This window comes from Chelonia mydas, chromosome 10 (assembly GCF_015237465.2).
Source record: "Chelonia mydas isolate rCheMyd1 chromosome 10, rCheMyd1.pri.v2, whole genome shotgun sequence".
Classification (NCBI taxonomy): Eukaryota; Metazoa; Chordata; order Testudines; family Cheloniidae; genus Chelonia; species Chelonia mydas.
Window position 1 is genome coordinate 61,165,625 of NC_051250.2, and position 19,347 is coordinate 61,184,971.

General features: G+C 39.5%; 1 protein-coding gene across 20 annotated transcripts in view; it reads left to right on the forward strand.

Annotated features, from left to right (window-relative positions):
- The window catches only part of MYO5A (myosin VA), a 205,958-nt gene that overhangs the window by 172,355 nt on the left and 14,256 nt on the right, over nucleotides 1–19,347 (forward strand). For 4 of the 20 annotated variants that reach the window (XM_043524710.1, XM_043524711.1, XM_037910147.2 and 1 more), the window contains 8 exons: nucleotides 754–762; nucleotides 2,588–2,688; nucleotides 3,305–3,385; nucleotides 5,426–5,624; nucleotides 7,395–7,469; nucleotides 9,781–9,874; nucleotides 18,149–18,295; nucleotides 18,744–18,898. In XM_043524710.1, the coding sequence (XP_043380645.1) occupies nucleotides 754–762; nucleotides 2,588–2,688; nucleotides 3,305–3,385; nucleotides 5,426–5,624; nucleotides 7,395–7,469; nucleotides 9,781–9,874; nucleotides 18,149–18,295; nucleotides 18,744–18,898 (861 nt within the window). The remainder of the gene's footprint in view (nucleotides 1–753; nucleotides 763–2,587; nucleotides 2,689–3,304; nucleotides 3,386–5,425; nucleotides 5,625–7,394; nucleotides 7,470–9,780; nucleotides 9,875–18,148; nucleotides 18,296–18,743; nucleotides 18,899–19,347) is intronic. The other 16 variants (XM_037910148.2, XM_043524713.1, XM_043524714.1 and 13 more) reach the window with 7 other exon arrangements.

A 19,347-nucleotide genomic window follows, 5' to 3' on the forward strand; every position in this document is an offset into this window, starting at 1 on the left:
GTAGCAGGAAATGTTTCCTCCAGATCTAAGTCTGGGCATAAATGATCACCCTTCTTTGTTTCCAAGTTGCAAGAAAGGGTCAAAAGGATAATTTACAATGTTGTGCCTATTCCAGCTGAATGGTTAAGTTACCATGTTATCTTAACAAGAGCAATAGGTACCATCAGAGTCCCCTTAAGTACATATCTTAAAGGAGAATAAAACTGTAGTTCTGATGATGAGATATTTAGGATCTTTCACAATTTCAATAGCAGGACTCAACTTGAAAGTAATATCTCTTTAACCTAAAAACATTAGGACTTTTCAGATAACACCAAACAAGTAGACATGATAATTGGATTGGAGAACTGAGCCATCCAGAGCTTGGTAAGCCCACCAGGAACTGAGTATGCGTGTTACCTTTTCCCCCTGCTACTGTAAAGAGATGTTTACTGAAAGTATAGTGAAAGTCTGTGATACAGGTGGCTGTTCATGTCTTAACTTTTAACATAATTAGTTATAAAGGGAACAAAACCTGTTAGTGGAATATTTTAAATATTGTAAATAAATCCTAGAATAAATTGTTCCTAACAAGAAGATGCAGGTGTGGTCTTTACACCTGTCTGAGTACAAGAGAAATAAAAAGGTGACCAATGGGATGGACAACGATAAGTTTCAGATAATTTTTGATTGTTAGTTTGGACAGCTATGGCAGGAACAGAATTTGCTGATTAATTGTTTCTCTTCCTTCTTGCTTGCCGATTTGATTGCCAGGAGGATAAGGTAAACATTTTTTCACTGCTGTAAGCCAGATTTCTTACAGGCTAAAAACATCATCAAATACGAAATACGTTTGAGCTGTCACTTCACTAGTTCACAAATAACTTTGATGTATTTGAAGTTCAGTCCTCACGCTTTGGAGAGATCTTTTCTCATTTCCTAAAGGAATAAGAAAAAAATTAATCTACAAGTTCTTTAAAACAAGCATAATAACAATTTAGAGCTAAGGTGATACTGGCAGGTTATGGTAATTTAAAGATTAAATTAAAAAACCCTGAAATTTATGCAGTCATTTGAATAAATGTATTTTATCAGAGGTGTTTGGGGAGTAAGAGCAGCACAGTTCCCGGGGAAATTGGGAATCAGATCCCTCTTTAGAGATGGTAATATTACAATTATGTAACTGTAAATCGCACATAAGAGTCTGTGATGTGAAAAATTACATAGCTTTATAGTGTTTTTAGTGTTGTAATGTGTCAAAGGTAACATACGCATGACTTAATCCAGAGCACTACAATCTAAAAATGTTTGGCAGGAAAGGCCGAAAGTTATTGGATTAGAAGTTTTAGGTGAGAGGTACAACACACAGAGCTGAGAAGAACATAGTTATGTTCCATACATCTTGTTTGTAATGAAGGCCTTTCATTCATATATTACTACAACTATACCATTTATGGCAACCCTGGAGATCTGAGAGTAAATAGTATTTATTTAATCAACACAAAGATCAGAATATGCATGTACAGTATGTTGAAGCTTAATTGGGTTGTCAGAATTATATGAGTTTTACTTCAAAAATGTAGAATAACATCATAGTTGTTAAAATAATTTCTTACATTTATGGTTTTGCAGTTGGAAAAGGTTACTGTCAGCTGACAAGGAAGCTGGCAGTAACTGTGTGGAGCTCATGTGCTTTGTCACTTCTCATGCAGTACGGCTCAAATCTTGCAAAACTGCCTGTGCAGGCTAAGTCTGAAATACTTAGTAGTAGCCTTGCTCAGAGACTTAATTATTGTGAGAGTGAAACAGAAATGTCAGGCTTTAGGTTCTGGTATCCATTAAAGCCATGCAGCTTCACGACATTATCATCCACGTAAAATGACGTAAAATTAAAAACAACTTGGCATATGAGGTTGGAGAAATCAGATAAAAATCTTACTAAGCTGAAGTGAAGAAAAAGGGAAAATGCAGCAGCAAAAATTGAACTATGTACATTGAACTCTGTGTTGAACAAATCAGGTGATGATGATCTTTTACTTGCAGAATATGCCAGTTTACATTACTGCCAACTTTCCAAAATAACATTTAAAACTGTGTAAAGGTGGAAATGGAAATTATTTGCAAGGTTCCAAATATGACAGGGTTAATGTTACCATTTCTGAATCATAAACAGCAATAAAATGTATTTGTGAATTGAATACATCTTTTGAAAATTTTGTTGCTTATATTAAAAAAATTATAAGACCGTTCACGAGAATTCAAAATAAAATGTGAATTCACTGTTTCATGAGGTTTATGTTGTTCCTTTTAGATGGTGGGCAGATGAGGAAAGGGAGGTATAGGCACACACACACACTTGGTAGAGTTAGAGATAGAGATATTTCAGTGTGTTGTGAGGGGTACATTTTAAAAGATACTTTGTCTGTATGGCAGGTAGAGACAATGTACCAAATTCTGTTACCCCTTCTCTCCCAAGCAGAAGTGTTCATTTCAGTGGGGGTTACACAAGGAGTAAGGTGCTATTCAACTTGAGTAAAGGTTGCCAAATCTAGCCCTTCATTAATTTGGAAATGTTAAACCTTACCCTGGAACTGTTTTTTCCCCACAGAATACTATGACAGATTCTACAATTCTCTTGGAGGATGTACAGAAGATGAAAGACAAAGGAGAAATAGCGCAGGCATATATTGGGCTAAAGGAAACAAACAGGTATGTTTTGTATTTATTTTGCTTATCATAATAACTTTGAACCCACTTTTGCCTCACTTATGCTGTACCATACTTTGAGTTGCATCAAGATGAGACTAAATTCCCTAAATGCATTTGTATTTGGGGTTTCATTATTTTGCTGGGTAAGACTGCTATTTTCAAAATTCAAATTAATATTCTAAATACTAAGATATAAATGCAAAATCAAGCTTCCGGGGGTTTCCATCATCCATGCCTGTAATTGACACTGGAGCTAAAATTACCTTTGTATGATTACCTCTCTTTTGGTGTGTGTGACATTCCTCTTGTCTCTGGTAACATTTCACTAGCACTTGTCATAGCAATTTATAATTACGCATGTTTTGTAATAGTATGAAATGCAGTGAGCGATACTGTTCTTTAACATTCAGAACAGAATTGCTCAGTTAGTGAAACTGCAATCAAGTTTACCAATGTTTTACTAAGTAGCTTTAGAGCTGTATAGATTAAAATGTTGTGTCTCGTGTCTGCCTTTCATAACTGTAATTTAACATTTACTTACCTTGTTAATGTGTCCTCTCATCATCATCATGTATCCCTTTTGTGTTTTGTATTTTTTAAATATTTTGGTTGGAAGACAATCTCTTCAGGACTATCATATGCTGAATGAGGATGGAGAACTATGGCTGGTATATGAAGGGTTAAAACAAACGAACAGGTTACCAGAATGGGGTTTTCTTCATTTTGCATTCTCTCTTCTTACTAACTGTGCCCCCTGCTATGGAATTGCTTTAGCTGCAATGTTTCTTATGCACTAATAGTTCAGAAATAATTGATCATAATCATTTTCTACAAAGAGTAGAAGAATTACCCAAAGCCTGGTCTGTGAACCATTCTATCTACCAAGGCATGCCATTAAAAACTTAAGATGGCTGTAACAATGAAAATATGATCCAATACAAAATGTGTACACTGAACAGAAATGGACAATATAAAACACCAGCAGTTCTACAACTGAAATGAAAGAGACTTTGTAACTATATGTTACTTGTCTACCTTCATGTTGTGTCTGGAAATGTTTTGACGTATTGTTTTTCAGTTTGAAGAAGTACATGATTTAATTGATTTTTAATGCTATTATTTAAATAGCTTCTGTGTACTTTTTATTTTCTTTTAAAGTTTTTCTTGTTGTCTTTCTTATTTTGTCTGACGATAAGTAATTGTACACAATCATCTTGGAGAGGGCAATGCTAAAAGAAGTGTCCATTCAAAATGTAACTTTCAAACATAGAAAGAATTTTTCAAATGATAGGGTGGTGTGCAAAAGTATGTGTACAGTCACTGCAACACCTGAAAATGTGTGGGCAGACTGCTAGTTGGGCATTTAATTGGCCAAGTGCACACAGCATCTTGTAAGCGAATACAGTCACTCATTCATAGCATGTGTTCATCTTTCAGAATTTTTGTAGAATGTCCATAGTCTTCCATTTGTGATAACCCATTAGTTTTGCATTGTTTTTAATCCCTATACATTTACAGAACAGTAGCTACCAAAACAGATACTTAGTAATGAATGCTATTAACTTCTGTAATGTCTTTCCTTTTCTTATGCTAACAAAGCCTAAACCTAATCTTCTTTTGTAAGTCTGCTAAGCATTAACTTAGAATAGCGAATGTAATGCAGAGAGGGATGGAGAGTGGTCATTTTGCATCTTTTGTTTCTTGTCCTAGCGCTATATAGTCAACAAGCGTTAGAGCAAGAGGCAGAGAGCTTTTTGTAAGGTAAATGACTGTTTGCCTTCACATGCTTGTTCAATGTAGCTACCAGCTAACTTGTCTGCCTTATTCATATTTAAACCCTGAAAGTGTTTCTGATAGTGCCAATGTCACTATTAATGCCATTTCCTGTGTGTACATACCCCAGAGAGTGAGTCATAGCACTCAAAGGGTATGTCTACATTGCACCTGGCTTTCAGCAGCCGCTAGTGGTGTGTAGGGTAGATTTAGCCTTATACTGCCCGACAAATATGAATTCATTCACACAGCACTCATTTGAAGTAAGCAACTAGGTATTCTCTCCATTTCACATTTGGAGAATTTGAGACATAAGCGATTTGCCCAAGATCAAAAAGTAAGTCAGAGGTAGAGCCAGGATTAAAACCTAAATTATTGGGTCCTAATCCTGTGCACCATTCCCTAGCTCACATTTCTAGCACACGTAATAATCCTCTATTAAATTGTCTAATGCATGCTTAAATATTGAATCAGGCTGATTTGTGTTCATTTGCAGTTCAATGTTTTGGTTTCTCACTGAACAGAGTTAACCTGGAAAAAGATTTCTCTGTTAATACCATATGCGCCCTATTTTAAACAAATAAAGCATCTTTAAAATCTTATTTGACCTATTTAAACTTGGAAAATGTTCTTGGCCCCCATAGAAACATCACTAGACAAAAGAGATTTACGGATATGTTACGTGTTATGGCATGTTTTCAGTACTACCAGTAAATAGTACTTGCTCAAACACAGAGAAGATGCAAAGCAGTATCAGCATTACTGTGCTGTCTCCCATTGTTTGATTGTTTGATAATTTAATCAGAAGGCATATTGAAGGGTTTAAAGAGTACTCTGCATTTTTCATTTTTCCTTGCAAGTCAGCAGCTAAATATCTGCACAGCAACTAAAGCTTTAGACTCCTGGTTAGAGTTTGGGATGTTAATGCTAAGTGTCTCGCTCAAATCTTGCTGGGTTTTTGTAGGCTCCTAGAATCTCAGCTTCAGTCCCAGAAAAAGAGTCACGACAATGAGCTGGAAGCTCTCCGGGGTGAGATTCAGAGTCTGAAGGAGGAGAATAACCGCCAGCAGCAGCTTTTAGCACAGAACTTGCAGCTGCCCCCAGAAGCTCGGATTGAGGCCAGTTTACAGCATGAGATCACCCGGCTGACTAATGAAAACTTGGTAAGGGAGATACTACTGCAATGTAAATGCTAGGAGATGTAGAGAGAGAGATACAGAGACACATGTACTGCCCCAGTTTTCAAGCGGGAAACTCCCAAGGTTAATTGCATGTTTGCAGTAGATTTTTGCAGGTAGGGTAATACTAGAATAGATGAAATGACACAATTCATGCTGTTGGGGTATAACATTTCAGCCCCATCATATGAAAGAGGAAATTTCTCTGGTATGATTTTCATTACCAGCTCTGTGCTGGAGGTAACTTTTTAAATCCCCTGTTACAGTTCCACCACCAAATTGAAAGGAGGATTGGGCTAATTATCTGACATCTGATGCCCCCGCCCCCTTTTTAAATACTGTAAATCATCTCTAATAGGAAACTGTTATCCCTGGAGTTTATATGTAAACTTCTGCAAAGTATTTGCCCTGGAATGCACAAAATTACACAAAGTGTCAGATGTTTTTAGAAAAACTCTGGGGGAAGATAAACTCCTAAGTGCCTTAGAAAGTCTCTATCTTCCTCATTCCCACCATCTCAAATTACATAGGTCAAACAAGGCACTATATTCTCTGTTTGTTCAGTTTATGTTGGAGGAACAAACATTTTCAGGAAGTCTCTTGACCAAATGGGGTTAACTCCCTCCTTGGTTATTTGACAGCATTTTTGTACGAATGAAAGAAGAACAGATTCCTTGGCCTGTCACCCTCTTCTCTTCAAGCACATGCTTCCTGGCATACAGGATTCATAGCAGATTAACAGGGGAATTTTCTCTGGGAGCTCCATACTGACATATTGCTGGCACACTGTCACTCATTACCCAAAAATCTTTCTCCTGTAATGTTCTTTACGTAGTAAACTGAGTTGTGTTGCTTTTAAGAAGAAAGGAAGTTTTCCTACCTGTGCTCTGACACTGGTGGCCCCCTATTCTAAACAAAGTGAGAGATGTTCTTTCCCATTTCAGTATATCACAGTCATTCTTAATATAGCGTTATATTTGTAGTGTCTGAGGTTTTGACAGAAGGTGATGGGCTGAAGATAGTGGTCTTGGAAGTAAGTTTATGATTGAAGGCTTTTTACTAATTTATCCCAGAAATAACCTTACCCCACTGGAAAAATTAAATGATAAAAAAGCTTTTCTGTCTGTATAGCTCCTCCTTTCAGATCCTTAGTCTGTATTTTGGTATCTAGCTACCTTTTAGAGATTGCTACTCAATGGATTCTAGCCTCCCAAGCCAACACATAGTCACATAATTCCATCCCAGAGGAATTTCCTTTTCGCATCCAAAGAAGGGAATATTACTTGCCACATTTAGACTCATTCTTTAGGAATCTGCTTCTGCTGTTACAGAATGCCAGGTTGACTGCATTCTTCTTCTTTTCCACTACCTGTTGGGTAAAGTGGGAAAGAATTAGCAGCATTCCTTGATGTGAACTAAGGATCTCAATGTTCACTACTCTCATAGTCAGTAGTATTAGTGGGGTTTATAACCTTCTGACATAGGTTCTCATCTACTCTTACTCTCACTGTTATATTATTAGTGACATTCATAAGAATTGACTCTTTAATAACTAGCACTAATGTCAATTCATCTAAATCAAACATTGTCTATGGACAGATGGAGGGAACAGCAGCAGGACATAAAACCTAGCCTACCAAAAAAAAAAAATTAGCTTCTTAATCTTGTTTTAACCTGACTTGGTTTATACAGTGTTTGCTGAAATATTAGGGTCTCAAAGGGAGGAGAAAAAAAAATCTGTACCTATTTTTTCAGTTTTATGAGGAGTTGTATGCAGATGACCCCATGAAGTATCAATCGTATCGGATTGCACTTTACAAACGGATGATTGTATGTAGATCATGTTTCTCTGTTGTTTTGTTTGCTACTTCTGGAGCACTAACTGAAGAGCAAGCTGGCTGCCTTTTCCTCTCTCCAAGGAAATCCTCTACAGAGAGCTTCACCATGTCAATTTTCCCCCCACAGCTTTTGTTGTCAGTCTTTAGTGTCATTTGTGTAATCTTAATGTCTCTTTTTGACACAGTTTGTTACTAATCTGAGTCTTGTAGCGTGATCAAAGCAGCCTAATTTTGAATATAAAATTACATTTTAGGATCAAAATTGGCATTCTGAACATAAAGCTTGTGATGCTAAAATACTTAGTTTCCAAATTTTCTCTTTGCTAAAAATTTTAAAGGTGAAATATTAAAATCTGATTCAGGAAAATTGCAAGTTGGTCCTGCAGAGACTGACTGCTATATATAGTGCCTACTAAAATGAATAGTCCTATTGAAGCCAGTGTTTGTTAATAGGACTACTCACAGTTATTCATGTTAGTGAATGATTGTAGCATTTGGATCCTTCTATGAAACTGTGGAATCGACTTGTGATAAAGGTGGTGGAATCAAAATACTCTACTGAATACTTACTCTGTTTACGTTTTTTAATTAAGATTTTTACAAAGAGCAAAAACAAAGGCGAAAACAGGAAAATAGAAATTCATTTATGGGTTTCCAAATGAGTGAGAGGCTCACAACTACTTATTTTGTATAGACGAACTATAAAAGTGTCTTTTTTGTTTGTTTGTTGTGGTGCAGAAATCAAATCCCTTGGTTGAGCTTTTGAAAGCAGCCTAGTGGATTTAGACACACATCTTTCTTTAATTTTAATAAAAAAAATACTATATCTGGAGATAAAGGAGTCAATGGGAATTTTTTGTTAACTATTTTATCCACTGCTTTGAATATGAACGGCCGCTCTGTCCTATTGGCTAACAGACCTTTAACCTGACTCCTGCAGTTTCATCACATTTTAGGTGGTAAACTCTTTGGGGCACAAATATCAAGGCCAATTTTATACCTGCTTCCCACCAACTGTCAAAGACCTGTTAATATTTTCCACAACATTTAGAGAATGATAGCATCTCTGATGGGTGCTTCTGGTTCAGAATGTACCTGCTACCTCTGCCTCACATTCCCATCAGTATAATAAAGAACCAAGATTTATTGAGTGTTGGGTTTTTTTTTCAAATGCTTTCAAACCCTTAATCTGAAATGGCTTTTGAGTTTTTCTGTGTTAATGTAATCTTCAAAGGCTTTCCACAAATTATTTTAAACTTTTTATTGATATTTTTTAATCAGCGCCGCAATGTGCATTACAAAATTACAAGATGGCAGGTCCCTTTTCCAAAGCACTTGCTGTCTAAGGGCTTGTCTAAACAGCAAGTTAGTGCACAGCAAGTGCGGTGTAAATCTACAGTGCACTAGCCTGATGTTCACTAAATCACCATGGGAACTCTGCTACTATGCACTAAAAGTTCCATAGCTTCAAACAGCAGGAAGTCAAAGCGTACTGTGAACTTTTAGTGCTCAGTAGCAGGGTCCATACAGCAACTTAGGATATGGCAGGCTAGTGTCCTGTAGATTTACGCCCCAGCTTGCTGCGTACTAACTCTCGGTATAGTCATGCCTTAAATAAGAGAATGCACAGTGAGTGTATTATTATTACTTCTTCTTATTTGTATAGTGATTGTACTTAGGAGCTAGTCATGGACTGGGACCCCATTGTGCTAGGCGCTGTACAAACACAGAACAAAAAGATGGTCCCTGCCTCATGAGCTTACAGTCTAAGTAAATGTGATGACAGCAGACAGATGGTGATATGGCAGAGAGAAAGCATGAGGGTTACAACAAATATCATGTGTTTTATAAAGCTGAATTTGAGTCTTGTACTTCCCCCCCCCTTTGAAAAAAAACCAAAAACAACAAACCTATTCCATTTGTGAGGCTAAAGGCAGGCCTGAGGGCAGGAATAGAGGGTGCAGAAGTTGAGGTTAGCAGTGTAATGGGAAGCCTTGAATAGATGTGTTATTATACAATCTCTTCCACTCACCATAATCACTGAGCAGGATATGTGGGCATCCGCAAAATATATCTGCATAAGAGTTCTGCCTCCATCACGCTGCAGCTTGACAATATGTTTGATAATGTTTGGCTTGAATTTTAGGCAGTGTACAGGCTTGCAAATTTCAGCCAGATGGTGGCATTTCCTTTCAGCTTTTCTCGCAGTCCCTTTTGTAACACTAATAGTGTTAGTCTTGTCTGTTTCACATGTAATAACATTTGTCTAGTACCTGAATCTTATCTCTTATTTTAATGTACAGGATTTAATGGAGCAGCTTGAAAAGCAGGACAAGACAGTTCGCAAGCTGAAAAAGCAGCTGAAAGTGTTTGCTAAAAAGATTGGTGAACTTGAAGGTATTTATAATGTTTATGTGTGAGAGAGAGACTTGTTCTAACTCCTGTTGAACTCTTCGGCACCAAATGTTTGTATGTCATTATTTAGTAAGGCAATGAGTCTTAAGCAGTGTAAGCCAGTTATCTTAGCATAGAAACTGAAGATCTACTGAGAGGTCTGTGTGCGTATTGAAGGCAGCGTATGATCCTCTATAATGATGTCTTCTAAAGTAATAGTTAATATTGATTGTAGCCTTTATTTTAAATTGAATGAATTGATAGTTCTGTGGTAAATTACAATGAGTCCGGCTCCTGTTGCTAGAGATTAAAGATAAATAGGATAGAGATTTGGAGGCTCTAAGAACACACAAAGAATGAGGACAGTAACAACAAACAAAGTTTAAAAGTAAAAAAAAAAATCTTGTTTGTTTTTTAAGTTACACTACATACCAATTTACGCAACCGGAGAGAATCCATGCACTGACCAGTCTCACATCCATATTCACATACACAAAGATTTCATAGAGTTGGGTGGATCTCTCAACAGGTAGCCATCGAGACGGGTGGGTGGTTCCTGCTGGGGTCATCCTAATGAGGTCTTCCAAGGGTCTTGGCACTTTTACCCAACCAGGGAACGTATTTTATATTGTTGTTCTGACCACACCTAATACCTTATGCGTATGCATGAGGGTTCAACCCTCTTTTCCTTATCTGTACTTCTACACCCCATGAATATTGGGGTGCCCCATTTTACATAGGTGGTCATCTTAGTTCCCCTTATTCTCATTAACATCTATGCACAACAGGATCCATGGTAACCTGCAGTCAAAGCAGGATATACCATGATGTTACAATTAGGTGCCTTGCGGTCTAGACGGGTACATTACAACATGTTTCCCATAATATAACCTATTGGCTCATTCTTTTCAGTAATCTTTTAACCTTACTGGCATAGGGTTAATCATAGGTCACCCACTAATGTCAAGTGTTCTTAAGCCTAAGGCCTAGTATGACTAAGCTAAAATCTTATAGGCCTCAGCCTGTGGGCCTTGTGTTCCAGCCATGCTTTACATATATACCTAAAATACACTTATCCTAAATACCTGTGAATCTTATGCTTCTGTAATCCTACAATTTAAATCTATTTGGCATACATACATTAGCTGTGAAATAGCATATGAGTTGACCGTAACAATAAATGAACTAATTGGTTACATGGTATAAGATGAAGAGGGAAAAATGGATGGATGTTTCACTGAAAGGAAAGACCAGGTTGATTGCAAAACACCGCACAGTTTGTGTTCTCTATTTACCCAACATAATATGCAGTTTTTTGCCAAGAGGAAAATATTTCTGAGCAGGAGCGTGGTAAATATAAATGTCCCACTTTATTTTGAAACGTGAGCTTCCCTAGCACAAACAGAGACATGCAGAGAATCTTTGTTTTTCTGCTTTCTGGTTTTCTTTTAATGTTGATGGTCATAATTGAATGTGAGTTTTCAGAAATATAAACCAAAGTTATTTTTATTTATGTCAAAGTGAGTATCAGTTTAGGATATCAAATCTGGTAACAATGAGTGTGTGATGTTGAGAAAGACAACTAAAAGTGTTTTTTTTTAATTGCTACACGTGATTAATAGCACTGTAAAGCGGAAGAGGATGTTGGTTTATAATTACTTCCTGGCACTTATCCCTCAGAAATTCTGCATGAATCTCTTCTTTGTTTGTCAGAGACAGGTTCACAGACAAACCAGTTCTTCTTCTTTGAGTGCTCGTCCCTCTGTGTATTGCACTGTGGTTACGCATGAGCTACATGCACCTGAGACTGGATGCAATGTCTGTTGATCCGCACCTGCGCTCAACACCTCCTCATGCCCTAAGCCAACGGCATAAGGGGTGAGGTGGGGTGGTGGACTAACTGCCTCCCCAGTTCCTTTCTGCTGTGGCATGGTCTGAGGCAGAACCCTCCAGTGTCCACCAAGTTGATTCTTCGGTGTCTAACCTGTAAATATTTTTTAAATTTACTGAGATAGTTTAATAGTTTTTGTGTGTGTTAGATAAAATCCAGAAGTGTATGTGGAAGATATTATGCCTAGGATCTCAGGTTTCACAACTGTATCTCCTGCCCCGAGTCTTTCCCAGGCAGCGACAAGAACCATCATAAATGCTGTACTGCCTCAGAGAAGCGCACATCTCTTCAAAGTGTGACATCTACAGATCCTTTCCCAGCTGAACCTGGCAGGTGCTGGAATATAGACTTAAAACATTTCTGATGAATCATGCTCTGAGGACCTAGTCTGATCCGGCAGAGGCGTTGAGAAGCACACCTCCTAGCATTACAACCTCTGATATAGGGGCAGACAGGAGTAGAGCCAAAGACAACTCCTCATAGGAAACCTTCTCAGAAGGCAAGAATAAAATCCCACGTCTAAGAGGAGGGCTTGTTTCCCAACACCATCTAAGTTGGGTAAGACCTTGCACCTGGTCCAAAAGGCTCAGGATCTCATCATGGCCACTGTACTGATTTTCAGGCTCCAAAGAGCAAAGATGCCTTGATACCAGCACTATCAACAAGAGTGGGACCATCATTGGTACTGACCAGAGAGAAAAACCAAGAGGAAAGGTCAGGATGGTCATTGATACCAACCAAGGAGAAGCACCGAGAGCCCCTTGCAATGATCATAGAGTTGCATTCTCATAAAGAGGCTTTGACTTCTATGGGCTTCTGCACTGGCTGCCATGGAGCACAAGGAGAACAGTCCTCATCCCCTGATTACTAGGATGCATATACTACTCCAGAGGATATTATCCTTCTGTGTCTGCAGTCTCCCATCTTATCAGAGCTGGTCCTTACAAGAGAGAACTTGACACCATCAGTCCAGGGATGGTACAAAAGGAAAAGTCACTCTCCTATCCCTTCCACCAGTTGTGGCATTTCAACATCCATGGTACTGATGACACCACCCTTAGAGTCGGAGCCTACATTTTCCTTCTCAGGCGAATGAGGGACAGACATCATCCCTGTCAAGACAGGATGTTAGCCCAGATAGAAGATCCAGGCCCCCCTGGAAACCCCACAAGACAAGTACCCTCCTTGGGACTGATTGTACCCTATGTTATGGAGTCCTCCACAGCCAATATTTGATGCCTCTCACTGGCGTCAGTGAGGACCCAGGCTCACCTTCTCCACCAGATAACTAACAGGCAGTTTCAGGACTCGTTAAGGAGGGTTGCTGATACACTCCAGATTCCTGTAGAGGAAATCCAAGAGACACCTCAGAAACTCCTTGACGTTTTACAGAGTGCAGAGTCGTCTGACATACACCAGCAGCATGTGCCCCTACTCCTAAGATAGGGAAAAGAAATACTTAGTGCCATCCAAGGGAGAAGAATTTTTGTATATGCATCCAGCCCAAAACTCTTTAGTTGTACAAACTGCCACTGAAAAGAGCAGGCAAAGTTAATCAAGGTACGCTCCTTCAGATAAGGAGGCTAAATTTTTGGACCTTCTCAGTGGTAATTTACTTACTTTAACCACCTTGCAATTCCAAACAGGCAATTACCAAGTGGTAATTTCTAAGTATGATTTTGTCCATTACTCAAAATTTCCAGAGTTCATGGATAAGCTCCCACAAGAGGATAGAGCACTGTTTCAAGCCCTTATTGGAGAGGGTAGATTGATTGCCAGCTCATCTCTCCAAGTTGCAATAGGTGCAGGCCAACACAGCCTCCTGATTGATGGTGATGGCTATCATCATGTATTGGGAGTCCTGGCTTCATTCCTTGGGATTCCTCAGGGACGTTCAATGTTCAGAGGAGGATTTGCCTTTTGATGGGAACAACTTATTCAGTGAGAAAATGGATGATTCATTGCACTCTTGTTGAAAGACTCCAGGGCAGTCCTCCTGTCCCTGGGGATATACACACCACCACCAAAGAGGAAATATCATAGGCAACCTCACAAGCCTAGACAAGCAGCACAACCATTCTACCACCAGAGGGGCTGTGAACTGCCGCAAAATTGGCAGAGGATGCAGCAGAGCAAACATAATGCTCCTCCTTCATTCTCCTTCCAATCACAGCTGCCTTTTAAGAAGTACTTTTGATGGGATATTTGAGAGCTGTGAACCAATCCAGGTGCCATGTCCTTTGACTTCAGACCTCATTATTAAATTTGGCAACCGCCTAGCCTGTCTTTCCCATACCTGGCAAATGATAACAGATAAATGGGTTCTCGACATCATTCATTTTTGCTACATCATAGAGTTCCATTCCCCATCCCTCCTCAGGGACCATTCTCACAAGAGGATACTCACTGAAGAGGTAGACCTCCCTCCTTCAGTGGGGGGCCCATAGAGCCAGTACCCCCTCAACATCGGGGAAAGGGGTTTTACTTGAAATATTTCCTCATTCCTAAAAAGAGAGGATGGAGTTCCATCTTAGATCTCCAACAGCTCAATGCTTTCATCTACAGATTAAGGTTCAGGATGGTTACCCTGATGTCAATAATTCTGTCACTAAACAGAAAGGACTGGTTCACAACTCTTGATGTGGAGGATGCCTATTTTCATATAGACATCCACCCCTCATGCAAGAGATTCCTCAGGTTTGCTTTAGGTTCAAACCATTATCGATATAGGGTGCTCCCCTTTGGATTAGCAACAGCCCCCTGGGTATTTACAATGTTGCTTTCATTTGTGGTAGCCCATTTCCATCACCACAGATCATCAGTTTTTCCCTGCCTAGAAGATTGACTGTTGATGGAGAAATCTAATTAAGAGGTACTGACAGCCACCTCATCCCTGCTCAGTCTTCTAGCATCATTGGGACTCTGTGTGAACACGGAAAAGTCTGTTTTAGCTCCCATAGAATTCACTGAAGAATCTCTGGACTCTGTCAGGGCTAGGGCTTGCCTCCCTCAGGACAGATTCCAATCAATAGAGAATCTGATCTCACAACTCACAGTGAGCATGCAGACATAAGCTCGCAGACAGAAGATCTTCCTGGGTCACATGGAATCCTGTACCGATGTAACATCCTTTTGTGAGACTTCACCTTCATTGCCTACCGGCTTGGGTTCAGACACTGTACATGCCAAGCAGACACAAAATGGACAAGTTGGTCACACTTCCTCTCAGAGTGCTGGACTCTCTAGATTGGTGGGAGAGCAAGTGTGCATAGAAGTTCTCTTCACTTCTCCCATCCCTGAGAAAACATTGATCACCGCTGTCTCCCTGATAGGATGGAGCATCCATCTAGATGAGCACATAGTACAAGGGACTTGGACTCCTCAGGCATCCAGGATGCACAGAAACCTCCTAGAACTGAGAGCGGTGTGAGAGGCCTGCAAAAGATTCTGCTCATACTCTTACTGCTCAGACAATCCCAGCATATTCAAGTGATGTCAGACAACGTGACAACAGTGTTCTATATCAGCAAGCACCAGGGAGCAAGATCTGCCACCCTCCACCCCATCCTGGCCCCTTTGCCATAGAGGCTGTCAATAGGTGGAGTAGATGTGTTCGTCACCAGATTACCCTATCAGCAGCATACCTCCTGGGTATACACAATACACTGGCAGACAGCCTGTGCAGGCACTACTCCAAGGGTCATGAATGGGAACTACATGATTTTCTGGTGCACAGCATATTCCAGTAGTGGGGGTGTCTGTCTTGGGGCCCGTTTGTATCCCAAGAGAACAGGAAATGCAAGATGTACTGCTCCAGGAGTGCTCGAAGTCAGGACTCTCGTGGAAAAGTGCTTCTACACCTTTGGTCAAAGCATTTAATGAATGCTTTCCTCACCCAATCCACTGTAACATCTAGTTCTGAGGAAGGTCCAGCAGGACAGAACAGTGGTCATTCTCATTCTTAGATGGCTCAGGCAGTTTTGGCTTCCCAAACTCTTTTAGATGTCACTCATCACCCATCAATATCCTATCCGTCCCAAACCTTTTGATCCAGGACACAGCAGCGTCCAACATCCTAATCTGAACTCCCTCCACTTCATGGCATGGCATGTGGATGAATGTTGAACCTAGAACAGACATCCAAACCATCGTTAACAACAGCATAAAGGAATCTACCAGAAAGTGCTTCTCGTCTAAGTGGAAGAGATTTTCCGTTTGATCTCTGCATCGCCAGATGTCCCCAGAAGAATCAGACATCCTACTATTTTGGGCTATGCTTTCCTTGAAATCCTCAAGTCTTTCCCTTCGCTCCCTGTAGGTACACTTGGCTGCTGTTAGTGCCTGTTACCCTCCAACTGACAGTCACTCTATTTTCACCCATCCAGTGACTGTACATTTTCTGAAAGATCTAGTCAGAATCTTCCCAGTGGTGACAAGACCTGCTCCAACATGGGATCTTAATTTGGTTCTCTCATTGTTAATGTAGTCCTGTTCTCTCATTGTTAATGTAGTCCTGTTTGGACATATTTGCTGACTTATTTATTTATGAAGGTTACTTTCTACTGGCTATCACTTCGGCTAGAAGGTTAGAGAACTAGAGAGGCTGACCCACCATACACAATTTTCCATAAGGATAAGGTTTTGCTAAAACTTACACCCAAAATTTACCCCCAAAGTACTCTCTGAGTTCCACCTGAATCAAACAATCCACTTCCATGTTGTCTTCCTGAAGCCACATTTCCAGTGAGGATAAGCTTCCATACATTTGTTGGCTATATGATGGGCTTTGGAGTTCTACCTATAGAAAACAAAATCTTTTAGGAAATCTTCTAGGATGTTCTTTTCCGTGACAGAACGAATGAAGGGAAAAGCGATCTCTTCTCAGAGACGTTCTAGGTGGATTTCAGGCTGCATTCTGCTGGGTTACAAATTAGCAAATATCCCTCCTCTGCAAGGTGTGAGGGCCTACAGCAGAGCTAAGGCAGCTCCGGTAGCCTCTCCAAGAAGTTCACCTTGTTGACATCTTTAAAATGGGAACATGGGATTCTAGCTGAAGGTTCTAGCTTCATGAGACATTATGCCACAGTGCAAGCTTCTGCAGCTGATGCTTCCTTTGGCTCAGCGGTCCTTCAGTCATAGATACCACACAAATCCTTGCCCCCTCCCCTTAAATGAATACTGCTTTTCAGTCACCCAATGTGAAATACACATAGGGACCAGCACTCAGAGAAGAAAGAGAGGTTATTTTACCATATATAGTCACTGGAGTTCTTTGAGATGTGTGGTCCCTATCTGTATTCAACTACCCACTCTCCTTCCCCTCTGCTTTGGATCCTTCATATATGATTCATGTTAGAGAAGGAAGTGGAGAGGCCTCCACTGACCCTTACACCCTCAGTTAAGAGGCCAAGGAGAGGAAGTGCACAGGCGCAAACCTATGTCACTGCTAGTAAAAATCTTCTATCTCAGGCTCGCAGTGGAATACAGATGGGTATTATACAGCTCAAAAATCTCCAGTTAGATGCAAGGTAAATAACCCTTCTTTCTCATGAGCACTAGGATTCAAACTGAAGGTTGGATTGATGAAAGGAATAATGCATTTCATGCAAACCAAGTTAGTCATGGGTTAACAGTCTGATTCTAAGCTAATGAAATCATTTCAAAACAAAGTTTAAAAGTGGTTTGCTTTTAAACAGAATTTGAACACCGTTGGGTTACGGTTGTAAATAGAGCCACACCACATTCAACATCATTTTCACAAACTGCCCTTCAGGGTATGCTTAGGTTCAAGCATAATTTGTGAAAATGATTATGAAATTTGTTTGTCCTTGTCTGTGCCAATTAGCCAAACAAACTAGTGTAGAAAGGGGTTGGTCTGAAATAGTTTTCAAACACCATCTCTCACTTTGTGTAACAAAGACATACCTTTAAGAATGCTAACATTTTGCTGTACAGATAATGGTGACCACTGCAGTATAATCCAGTATGTGACTAGTGCTATTTCTGGTTCTTACACTTTTGTTGATGTGAAATCCAGCAAATCAAAACTAATTAATTGCTTTGAATTTCTAAAAACAGCCTGAAAGGCCTTTTTCTCATCACTACATTGGGAGCACTGACAGGGAGGTTAACTTATATTAATGGGAGTTACTCACACACTTCCACTTTTCATCAAAGGGAGGATGTATTCCTATAATATGTTTATCAGGAATTAAGTCTCTTAGCACAATGGGAGTTGTACTGGGAGGTTTTAGGCTAAATCAAATAAGAATACTCCTTGATGACAAATGTTAGAGTTCTTGAGTCAGAGCATAGGAATTTCTGCTGTCGTGTAAAGCTTGCATTGGAAAATATTTTCTCAGTTTTTTTTTCTCTCCCTCTTAAAGTGGGCCAGATGGAAAACATTTCGCCTGGGCAAATCATTGATGAACCCATACGTCCAGTTAATATTCCACGGAAAGAAAAGGACTTCCAGGGAATGTTAGAATATAAGAAGGATGATGAGCCAAAACTGGTCAAGAATCTTATTTTAGGTAAATATTTTCCTTATTTGCAATAAACAATATAGGAACTTGGGATTTGCCTTATCAGATCAGATAACTGATCTGAGTAGTTTGGTATCTTAGGTTTGGCAATGTCCAGTTTACCTAATATTTTGGAGGAAGGTGAGACTTCTCCAATGCACTAACTCAACTGTATGCATCTTTATTGTAATGTTATCCTTCTTGCTTAGTATATCAAATATTGGCAATGCCTTTTGTAATTCTCCATAAAAAATTTTAACTGGCAAATATTTTTTTTCTGATCCAATAGCTTTGTCAGAAAAATAACACTATTTGTAAAATAAATGCCATTGGTATTCATTGGCCAGAACTATGGTGATTAACTGAGGATCTGCAGCTATACTGCACATTATACCATCTGACGAATTTAGATTTGATGTAAAGTTCTGTGTGTGTGTGTCTGACTGGTTTTTCCCAGATCTGAAACCACGTGGTGTAGCAGTCAACCTGATCCCAGGACTACCAGCATATATACTATTCATGTGTGTCCGCCATGCTGATTACCTTAATGATGATCAAAAAGTGAGGTCATTGCTGACTTCCACTATTAATGGCATCAAAAAAGTATTGAAGGTTAGTTGTTTCATGTCCTTTATGAAAATGCAACTTGAAATCTACTTTTGCTTTTGTTTTAAAGAATAGAAAAAAGGCTTTCACCGATTTGGCTCTTAGTTACTGGTTAGTAAGTCATTCCCACAGATAACTGCCCATCACAAAAATGCTGTTACCTGTCCCCAGATCATAGCTAAAGTTACATGGAATTAGTTTCACAATATAGTATAGATAGTTTGACTCAATAGAACAGCAGAAGTTATATTAACCCTTGTTTGATCCTAAAGAGCTTTCATCCTGCCCTCTACCCGTGCATGTATAATTTTGTGCACATAGTCACTTGCACAACTCGTTCTTTATAGAACCCTTCCAGTCCTCTTCATAATGCCACGCTGTTAACCCATATACTCCCGTTGCTGTTTTGGTTGGGAGATTCCCAGGTGGTTATGTGTAATTCTAAGGACTGTTCT